At 37.3% G+C, this 10,951-nt stretch overlaps 1 protein-coding gene across 4 annotated transcripts; it reads right to left on the bottom strand.

Moving 5' to 3' along the window:
• Positions 1–6,381: 6,381 nt before the first annotated feature.
• Positions 6,382–10,164, bottom strand: LOC143611628 (non-specific lipid-transfer protein-like). 4 transcript variants are annotated; one of them, XM_077085804.1, is made up of 3 exons: positions 9,752–10,164; positions 9,375–9,390; positions 6,399–6,492 (listed from the first exon to the last, which is right to left on the bottom strand). In XM_077085804.1, exons 1-2 carry the CDS (start codon positions 10,087–10,089, stop codon positions 9,381–9,383), a joined length of 348 nt encoding a protein of 115 aa, XP_076941919.1. In that variant the 5' UTR covers positions 10,090–10,164; the 3' UTR covers positions 6,399–6,492; positions 9,375–9,380. The 4 variants fall into 4 exon arrangements, with proteins under 4 accessions (XP_076941920.1, XP_076941921.1, XP_076941919.1 ...); XM_077085805.1 differs by lacking the exon at positions 9,375–9,390 and having other exon boundaries at positions 6,382–6,504; XM_077085806.1 differs by lacking the exon at positions 9,375–9,390 and having other exon boundaries at positions 6,388–6,497; positions 9,748–10,164.
• Positions 10,165–10,951: the final 787 nt, after the last annotated feature.

Raw genomic sequence — 10,951 nt, 5'->3', positions numbered from 1 at the left:
AAAACGGGCCGTTTTGGTGGTTTTCGGGTTTAAAGTTAGCCAAAAAACGGTTCGTTTTGGTTGTTTCGGGTTAAAAGTTCGCAAAAAAACGGGTCGTTTTGGTTGTTTCGGGTTTAAAGTTTGCTAACAAACGGGCCGTTTTGGTTGTTTCGGGTTTAAAGTTTGCTAAAAACGGGCCGTTTTGGTTGTTTTCGGGTTCAAAGTGTTGGGTTTCTATGGATATTTTAAACTTAGTTAACCATTTAACTAGTCACAATTAAGGCGGAAGCGTGATATTTACACACTAAACATATCTATCCATATGTATATATATATATATATATTACAAGTTTATATGATATGTGTTCATGAACAACCTAGTTTATTCATGTCATAAGATTACCAATAATCTATATGTTAGAAACCCGAGGCAAGGATCAAGTAATACGGAAAAGCTAAACTATCAAAGCTATAAACACTTACATTCTTAACCTTTTAAGAGTGTAGTTGATGTTGAAGAAGATGATGATGTTGATGCTAGACTTTCAAAGGAAAATCCTCAAACGGAATGTACCCCGAGCCTCCAACACACACCGAGCTATGTTAGGAAGCTTGAACACGAAAAACCGAGACCCGAAACCTCTTCCTTTTTTTCTTCTTCGGCCGAACCAAGAAGAACAAGAGAGAAAGGTTGGTTTGCTTACTTGAAAGTCATCTTGGTTACTTGTTTTAATATCTATATATATTCACTTTCAAAACATGATCAAATCTTTTCATATATGGAGTTGGTATTTGGTCAAGTGAAGATCACTCAAGCTCCACCAAAACCATGACAAAGTTTGACCAAATCTTTGGGGTGAGGGGCCCACCCAAAACCGGCCCCAATATATATATTTATTATTATTATTATTTTTTTTTTAATTTTTTATATATTTTATACTTTATAAAATATATAAACATCCTATCTTTTATAAACCATTTTATAAAAGAACACATAGTTAAATAATCATTCCAATAATAATTATTTGAATAAATAAATTAACCAATTAATTTATTTAACACTTTCATGTAAGTATTCAGAACCCGATTTTCTGAATGTGTCGTGTTCTGTATTTGTCTTATAGATCTTATCTTAACAAATACATAATTGGTGTGTGTCTAACTCGTTATTGGGTATGACCCGACTTGGATCAAACACGGCTAGCCACATTAACCTAATTATGTGTCTCGGGCATACGGTATTCCAACAATCTCCCACTTGCACGTGACTCATAAGATGTTAATGCTAATGGTGAATACCGCCTAACAACAGGTCACCACCCCTAGTGTGTTTGACTAAGTGCCATTCAATAACATCATCCCCTCCAAGTCCATACTTGATATGATATAGGTAAGTCTTATCATTACATCCCTTTGTTACTAGATGTCCTGTCAAATCGAAGAGACACAGAGTGATCATTCTCTCAATGATTTAACTTAACAGGCCTTAGACATCTAAACTCTCAACACATAAGAGGAACAAATCCCATCTTGACTGCATACATCCTCGTTGACATCTCATATGATATCTGAGCTCTTTCTTACACGTCATCGTGTTACCGAAATAACAAAGAAGAGAGTCAAGATATCAGACTTGATGAAAAACCAGATCCAATATGCATCTCAGGTCAAAGGACACAATGATACTCGCCTTTACTCAAGGATTACTTATGATCAGTTGCACTAACTCCATGCAGTGATCCTTGAGAGCGGATCATGTCCAATATTTGTATCCCACAAATATCTATGAACCTTGGTGGCAAACCTATGCCCTATATTCATCACATGAATATCAACCAATCCGGGTTCATAATAGTCTTAACTTCATACTTGTTCCCACAAGTATGATCGACTATGGACGTTTAGAACAACATAAGTCATTCATGGATTAAACATGCAAATATAGAACATAACTCATTGAATAATTAAAACATAATTAATTTTCATGAGATACCCATTACATTCGTTCTTATACAAACACTAAATACAGATTAAATCCACTCACTAGAATACCGAAGTCCTAATGCACAAACATGACCCTCATGCTTTGGCCTATCGAGGAGCTTCGTGAGTGGGTCCGCAATATTTTGATCGGTATGAACTTTATGAATACATATCTTTCTCTTTTCAACTTCATCCCTTATGTAGTTGAATCTGCGCTCAATGTGCCTCGTTTTCTGATGAGCACGAGGCTCCTTGATCTGTGCAATAGCACCCTCATTGTCACAGAATATCTCTAGGGGCTCCTGAATGGTAGAGATAATCCCTAGATCCATGATGAACTTTTTCATCCATGCAGCCTCTTGGGCTGCCATTGAAGCGGCGATGTACTCAGATTCTGTAGTGGATAACGCGACAACATCCTGCTTCGAACTCTTCCAAGAGACAGCGCCTCCATTCAAAATGAAGACATATCCCGACTGTGACCGAGAATCATCTCGGTCAGTTTGGAAACTCGCATCCACGTAACCCTTTACGACGAGTTCCTCCTCACCAGACCCATATATTAAAAACATATCCTTAGTCCTTCTAAGGTATTTTAATATATTCTTGACAGCCATCCAATGACTGTCACCTGGGTTGTGCTGGTATCTACTCGTTATGCTTAAAGCATACGAGACGTCCGGTCTAGTGCACATCATTGCATACATAATAGATCCTATTGCCGAAGCATAAGGAACATGCTTCATCCTATCCTGCTCTTCCTTAGAGCTAGGACTTTGGGATGAGCTTAACACGGTTCCTCTAGGAATAGGTACCAAACCTTTCTTAGAGTTTTCCATCCTGAACCTTTTCATGATTTTATCAATGTATGCACTTTGATTGAGTCCGATCAATTTCCTTTGTCTATCCCTATAGACCTTTATTCCCAAGATATATGTCGCTTCTCCAAGATCCTTAATTGAGAAACGACTACTTAACCACGCTTTAACGCTTTCCATACTTGGTATATCGTTTCCAAATAAAAGTATATCATCGACATACAAAATAAGGAACATGACTATACTCCCACTAGCCCATTTATACACACACGCCTCATCACCGTTTTGGACGAAACCAAACGCTTTGATTTCTTCATTAAAACGATGATTCCACATCCGTGATGCTTGTTTCAACCCGTAGATTGATTTCCTTAACTTACATACTTTGTCAGGATTAGATGGATCGACAAAACCTTCAGGCTGAACCATATGGACATCTTCCTCAAGATATCCATTAAGAAAAGCGGTCTTGACATCCATCTGCCATATCTCATAATCAAAATGGGCTGCAATGGCAAATAATATCCTGATCGACTTAAGCATCGCGACCGGCGAGAAGGTTTCATCATAATCAATCCCTTGAGTTTGTGTGAAACCTTTTGCTACAAGTCGTGCTTTGTAAGTATCTAGATTTCCATGCATATCGGTCTTCTTCTTGAAGACCCACTTACATCCAACCAGTTTGGAGTTAAGTGGACGATCAACCAATTCCCAAACTTGGTTATCGTGCATGGATTGCATCTCGGCGCTCATGGCTTCAAGCCACTTGTCACAATCAGGTTGTGACATAGCATCTTTGTAGGAGATCGGTTCATCCGAATCGACCAAGTAGCAATCATTCACGAGAAATCCATATCTCTCGGGAGGTTGACTAATCCTACTAGATCTGCGAGCAACGTGTGTATGATCAACCATTTGATCACTTTCAACATCCTCGTGTTGAAAACTAGTACCGACCAACTGTGTATCATCCAGTGATTCTTGAACCTCTTCAAGTTCCACTCTCTTTTCACTAGGTCCTTCCATAAGGAACTTAGTTTCTAAGAAGTATCCTTTGCGTGAAACAAACACCTTTTGTTCACTAGGATCATAGAATATATATCCTATATCATCCTTTGGGTATCCTATGAAGATACACCTGATGGATCGAGCCTCAAGCTTATTTGGGGTGTCACGTTTAACATAAACTATGCATCCCCATACCCTTAAATATGAAAAGGATGGAACCTTTCCATGCCACACTTCATAGGGTATTCGATCCACCTTTTTGGTCGGGGCCATATTCAAAATACGAGCCGCTGTAAGTAGCGCATATCCCCAAAATGATGGTGGTAGTGAGCTTCGTGCCATCATTGATCGAACCATGTCCAACAGTGTTCGATTCCTCCTCTCGGATACTCCGTTATGTTGAGGAGTACCAGGAGGAGTGAGCTGTGAAATAATTCCACAATCTCTAAGATGACTTTGAAAAGCATCACTTAGGTATTCGCCTACCCTATCGGAGCGGAGTACCTTGACGATATATTTCAGGGAGGCGAATTAGAATTTCTCTTAAAACATAAACCAGTCCAACACATGAACCCGTCCTGACCCGAACACGTACATAGGCATAAATGTACATTTAACGCGAACTCGTCCCTGTCCGAACACTTACATAGATATAAACGTACAATTAATAGAAACTAAAGTTAACAAAAACTAAAAGAATAAAAAAAATGGAAGCATTTAGGTATACAAAAAACCTAAATCAAAATCCTTAATAGTACGATGCAAAAACATAGCTACTCATCTTGGATTATGGGGTATGATTCCTTTAATAACACCACCATCATCAAGAAATATTCAAATTCTAATAGCCTCTTGTATAAATTTTAAGGAGCAGACTGTAGAACCGCCGTTCACAAAATTAAAGTATAACAATAAACTTTAAATATATTGATTACAATATAAGTGCTAAGGGAACCAAAACAACCTTATAAAATAAAATTACATAATATAATAAAGGAAACAAAAGTACATAAATAAACGAGAACAACATAAAACGGGTGTTGGCTGAGGATTTCTGTTTAACAGAGGTCCCTTAAAACAAATTTCGGGCCACCCACGTGAACCGTCTGTCTCCCAGGGTACAACAGCCGCAACAGTGTGTACTGCTGGGATTAACCTAGCACCCGAACTATACCTGTACTAGAGTATACGAGACTTTAAACTTAACAAATATCGAACTTATGGTTAAACGAACTGAACTATCTATTTATAGTAGGTATTGCATTTGTTTTTGTTGTGTATAGCGTAAACCTACTATTTATAGCAGGCACATGTCATGAGTCATCATGACACTTGTCACAGTCTGTACACTCTTTCGACACTTGGAGACAATGCAAGGAAGCTGCGACATGTGGCGTGGTGACTCACTACTTGAAGTGACACTTGGCGACCTCTGGTATACATCCTCTCAAAACACTACACTTGTCCCGAACCAGCTTATTCCTGCAAACATACTAAGGCGGGCGGCCCTTAAACGGCTCGCGGCGATGCGAGCGTGCGAAGTGGAAAGTGCGCCATCAAAGCGCCACATTGCTCTCATCGCCCGAGCTCGTGCGTGTCGCGTGCTTCGCACCCTTGCTAGTGCCACTAAGTGTGTCTTGTTATACAAGAATACAATCTGCACACTCTTTCAACACTTGGAGACAATGCAAGGAAGCTGCCACATTGCTCTCATCGCCCGAGCTCGTGCTTCGCACCCTTGCTAGTGCCACTAAGTGTGTCTTGTTATACAAGAATACAATTTGCACACTCTTTCAACACTTGGAGACAATGCAAGGAAGCTGCGACATGTGGCGTGGTGACTCACTACCTGGAGCAACACTTGGCGACCTCTGGTATACATCCTCTCAAAACACGACACTTGTCCCGAACCAGCTTATTCCTGCAAAAATACTAAGGCGCTTATGCTAGTGCCACTAAGTGTGTCTTGTTATACAAGAATATAATATTGTGAGTCCTCCTCCTTATAAACCACTTCTTAGTTTTTCCTTTTACCAATGTGGGACAAACCCAATTTCATTTCACCAAAGTTCAAGTTTTTTAACCACATATTTTAGAGCATCGATATCACATTCATTTATACTCTTGGACTCGTTATTAATTAGTATACTAATTAATATTATTAGTCCAAAATTTCCAACACAAACTTGCATTTTCTTTTAATAGAGGACATGAGTGCATATATCTTTTTTATGAAAGAGTAAATATTAGGATGTTGAGTAAATTTGATTTTGGGTGAATTGATAGACAACGATAGTATCAAAGCTAGGAAAATAATATTTTGAATAGTAATCAAGATATAGAGCATTTACAGTGTAAAAGGTTGCAACAAAATCGAGTTTGTGTGAGCTTTTTAGATTGATTTAGAGCTTTTATCAAGCTTGAGCACAAAAATAAACATGAAATATGTGACAATATAACTCACCAATATAATTATAGAACAATAATACCGAAGGAATTACAAATATTCAAAGAGACATACAAAACCTCATAGCCTCACTGGTCTTTATTTATCATAAATAATTACAAGTGTTCTTTTTCCTTTTTATCATAAATAATTATATGTCCTCTTATAACAAAACAGTGGTCTTTATTTATCATAAATAATTATGCTTTCAAACTTCCAACTCAGACATCCTTCTTCCATACAATAGTACTATCCCATCCTCACTACACCCTGTAAATAATCAGGGACGTCTCCGAGAATTTAAATACCCCGGCCGAGCAAAAATAAAAAGGCCCGTATGTCTTAACGAATATTTTTTATTCGCTAGCGTACATGGATAAAACTTTTATCGACCGGTTTATTATAAGCACAAACCATTATGAACATGTACTTATCTCATAAAACATTGCAAATAACCTTATTTTTCATACCAATAAACATATATATATATATATGTAATATGTATAAAAAAGTTTGTGCCCCCGAACCTTATGTGCCCAGGCCGATGGTGCGGCTCACACACTCTTCAAGCCTCCCTGCAAACAATAACCATTTACCAGAGTAATTTAATATTAATATTTATATGTTCGTGCAAGATAATAAAATATAAAAGTTCAATATGCTCTTGGTATTTGTTAAATCCGTGCGACGGAATCGTCTTCACATTTGATGGTTCGGTGTAAGGTGGCGCATTGAATGGGTCAACCTGCCATGTTATACCTCATTTGATTCTGTATGAGAGATCATAGAATGTCCTTCCAAGCTCAAAGAAAATAAGGTGGAATGTGAAGTAATTAAAGTGGTTATGTTAGTAACATATTGGATGATTTGGTTAATAAGACACGAAATGATTTTTAAGAATAAGGCCTTCTTAATGGCGAAAGTAATCGAAACAAGAGACTGGGACTAGAATGGGAGTAGTGGTGTCGTTTTAACTTCGTTAACTGTTCATTTACTTGTATGGGTTAGTTAGCTGTATTTGTAGTTTTTCTTTTTTATTTCTTGTAACTTAGAGATCCTTGCATCTTGTTAGTGGTCCCTTTTATTTTGTGGTTTTATAAAATAGGCCTTGAAAAAAAAATTGTTTGTAAGGTTGTTGGTGCTAGACATGTTGTCTAAGGTTACAATAGATAGGTGTGTTGGACCATGTAGTTATGTGCAGTGGCGAACACAGGAAACCATTTCTCAGAGGTCAAAAGAGGACATATATATACTTCTAAAAAAATTTCACATGGTCGGCCGACACCAACACATTTGGTGTAGGTCCGTCACGGCTTATGTGTAAGTATATGAATGGATTAAAAGAAAGGGGTTGGTTTGGAGTTAGTTGGGTTGGGTTTAACATTGATTAGTTATAATTGACTACGGTTTTAATTAGATTGCGAACAAACCAACATTGTCATTGTCGACAATGTTTGACATTTTTATCATTAAGTTGGACCCATCTCTCCTAAAATAAGGAAATACATAGCAATAAGAATTACTCATCTAGAATTGTCTTATCGGTTATTGAACCGGGCTGTTAGCTAGTTACTCGATTAACCGTTTAAACAGTGTTAGGTTAAATGTACCTCTTTTTTACTTGTTATAGGTTATTATATAAAAAACTTCAAAAACACATTTAAAAGAATTAAAAACCACTTTAAAAACTTTAAAGGTTAAAAGTTTTTGAAAAACCTAAAATGTAAATAAGAAGCGCTTTTTTGAATAGAATAAATTAAAGGAAAAATAACACTTGTTCTAAATTTTTTTTTGAAATCGTTTATTAAAGCATTTTCTTTAACTAGTATTTTAATTTCTTTTTTCGTTATTTTTAAGAAATATTCATACCTTTTTAAAATAAGTTTCATAAAAGTTTATATATTCATATAAGTGGCTATACAACTAGAGATAGTTTAATTTATCATATTCTATTTTATCCGTTATTAATTTTTTCTTTCCAGACGGACTTAACAAAAGCATTAGATCCACGATAATCACTTAGAGCACCCACAACGCTCCAACATGGAGTTCGTCCGGATTTCCAAACCCACAACAGTTTCAAACGTCACCATTATGGTTCTCGTCCGTACCCAAATCTGGCCCACTTGGTCGAGATTCCATGCTGGTTTCAAATGAGCTAGTGGGCTCCACACACACACACAATTATCGAATATGTTATTTTGACATCATCTAGTGGGAGATCAAGAACACTTTTGTAAGTTATTACCAGTCTTTGGATGCTGATAAAACTTCTTTTACTAAGTATGGTCAGTTCACCGAGCTAAAGTAAAACTCGTAATAAATTCGCATACATTGGGGGCACTAAAAGCACGTCGTGACAGTATATTCAAAATTTTATAATAATTAAATTATATTTTAAAAGCTATAAACAAAAATAGAAAGAAGCTTAAGAGTACTACACATTTCAACCAAAACAATTGTACTATTGTAGCTTAGTGGTATCAAGATATGTGTAAAATTTTGCTTCTTTTTTTAAGTTGTTGAGTGTACTAGTGTTATGGTGGACAAAACTTTTAAATATATATTTCCAAACATGTCTAAAGGGTGTGTAATTTAGCCGGTCTAAAAAATACTCTCATGGCCCGCAAGTACGCGATACCAGTAAACCCTATGATGATAGGCTGGTTAGTCGGTTATTGCTTACTTGTGAGTTAGCAGACTATTTATAGACGGCCCCACGGAACTTCGATAATTGAATTATGAATGTTTATTAATAAATGTTTGTCAAGACTTCGGCCTTTTTACCAAAAGAATAATAAGTAATAAACCACAAAATTTTTAACTTAAAAAAATATAGTAACTATTAATGTGTATCCAACACTTATAATACTTCAAACGTGTCCATTTTCTTTATTAAGAAAGGTTGACAATTTATAGGTATTGAAAATGCCATGGGTGATGGGAATTTGCCTTAGACATACGTGTAAATATAACAAGGATATATTAATAAAAAACCGAAGGAATTACAAATCAAAGAGACATACACAACCATACATATATGTCTTCTTATAACAAAACAGTGATCTTTATTTATCATAAGTAATCATTCTTCCAAACTTCCAACTCATACATCTTTCTTCCATACAATACTATCCCATATATCCTCACTGCACCCTGAAAAAAATAAATATGCAAAATATAAACTATAAGTACTAGGAAACTTTGCAATTGTGATCGAAAAATCGTCGCCAAAATTAGCAACTGGTTTCCCACTGAAATCAATCATAACGGTTGCATATTTAGCGAAAGGATCAAAATCCAGTCACAAAACTTGCAACCTCGATCTTAATCTCGGTTTCAATTCAGTTGCAATCAATTGATAAAAGATATATAAAATTAAAAAAAAATTAAATTTAAATAAGGACATAAAAATAGGTAGCTTGCAAAAGTACATGCATGCATGTCTTTATGATCCAAAATAAAAAATAGTTCAAATTTAAATTAATTGAAGCATATAAGTGAAGTGTGAACATACTTGGTGCAATCAGTGCTTGGGCTAATTTTGTAAGGGATGTTGACACCACACTTTCCAGGGAGACTGGCGGCATTCCCGACGTTGATGCTAGACGAGTAAGCACTCTTTAAGCATTTACATGCCACCTGGCGATCTGGTGTTGTGCTAGCCAAGCTATTGAGTCCTTTTACCCCAGTGCAACACGTAGGTGGCACGGCCCCACCTTTTGTTAGGTAGCCCAAGCATGGGGCCAGTTTACTGGCCACCTGGCCGCAGGTAATGGCTGCGTCAGCATAGGGTGCAGCCACCACCATGCAAGTCACCACTACACATAGAAACATCATTACCATTCTTGCCATTTTTGAAGTTGTGGGAAAATATTTAGGTTTTTGATCTTAATGATTGTAAGGTTGTTGGTGCTAGAAAACGTTGTCAATGGTTGCAATTTATAGGGGTGTTGGCTTAGTATTTTAGTATATGTATGTGTGTATGTGTATGAATGAATTAAAGGAGAGTGTCGGTTTGGAGTGAGTTAGTTGGAAGTTGGGGTTAAGTGAGGAACATTAATTAAGTGAACCCCAACTAATAAGTTGATGTTTGATTTTCATTGGTGAAGAAACATTAATCGACTCCGGGCAGATTACGGATAATCTGGGGGTTAAATAGATGTTTCCCACGAGGGTTAGACTCGGCAAGATGGTTATTCTTCTGATAACCTGCAAAACAGACACCGTGAGCTCGTCAATGAGAAGGGGGGGGGGGGTACCTCCTTGTGACCACCCTCCGGCGTGAGAATCAGACTAGATTGCTCTTGAATATAAGTGTATATTAAGAGAATGACTAGAGCAGATATCAGGTATAAGATATAAGATAAGATGAGATGATAATACCATTCCAAGGTGTTGGAGTATTTATAGCCGAAGGTAGGTTTCCAAGAAGGTACAGCCGGCTGAATAGTGTTCCTGTTCTGCCAACTGTGGGCTACGCACATGCCATGCTGGTAGTTGGTGGGTAGGCAGCGGCTGATAGTGACCAGGCCGGCTGTGTACTATTCCTGTTCCACCAACTGCAGGCTATGCACGTCCTCCGACAGGTTGGTGAGTAGGCAGCGGCTAATAGTGACATACAGTACAAGAGCGGCTGCTCGTCATACTGTTGTCAGTGAGCTGTCGTATCTTTGGTCAGATCTTTTGTCCATACCTCGTCAGGTACAGTACAAAA

This window comes from Bidens hawaiensis, unplaced genomic scaffold (assembly GCF_021521415.1).
Source record: "Bidens hawaiensis isolate Kalapana, Puna unplaced genomic scaffold, B.hawaiensis_p1.1 tig00031815_1, whole genome shotgun sequence".
Lineage (NCBI taxonomy): Eukaryota > Viridiplantae > Streptophyta > Magnoliopsida > Asterales > Asteraceae > Bidens > Bidens hawaiensis.
This window is presented reverse-complemented; position numbering and strand designations above follow the sequence as displayed.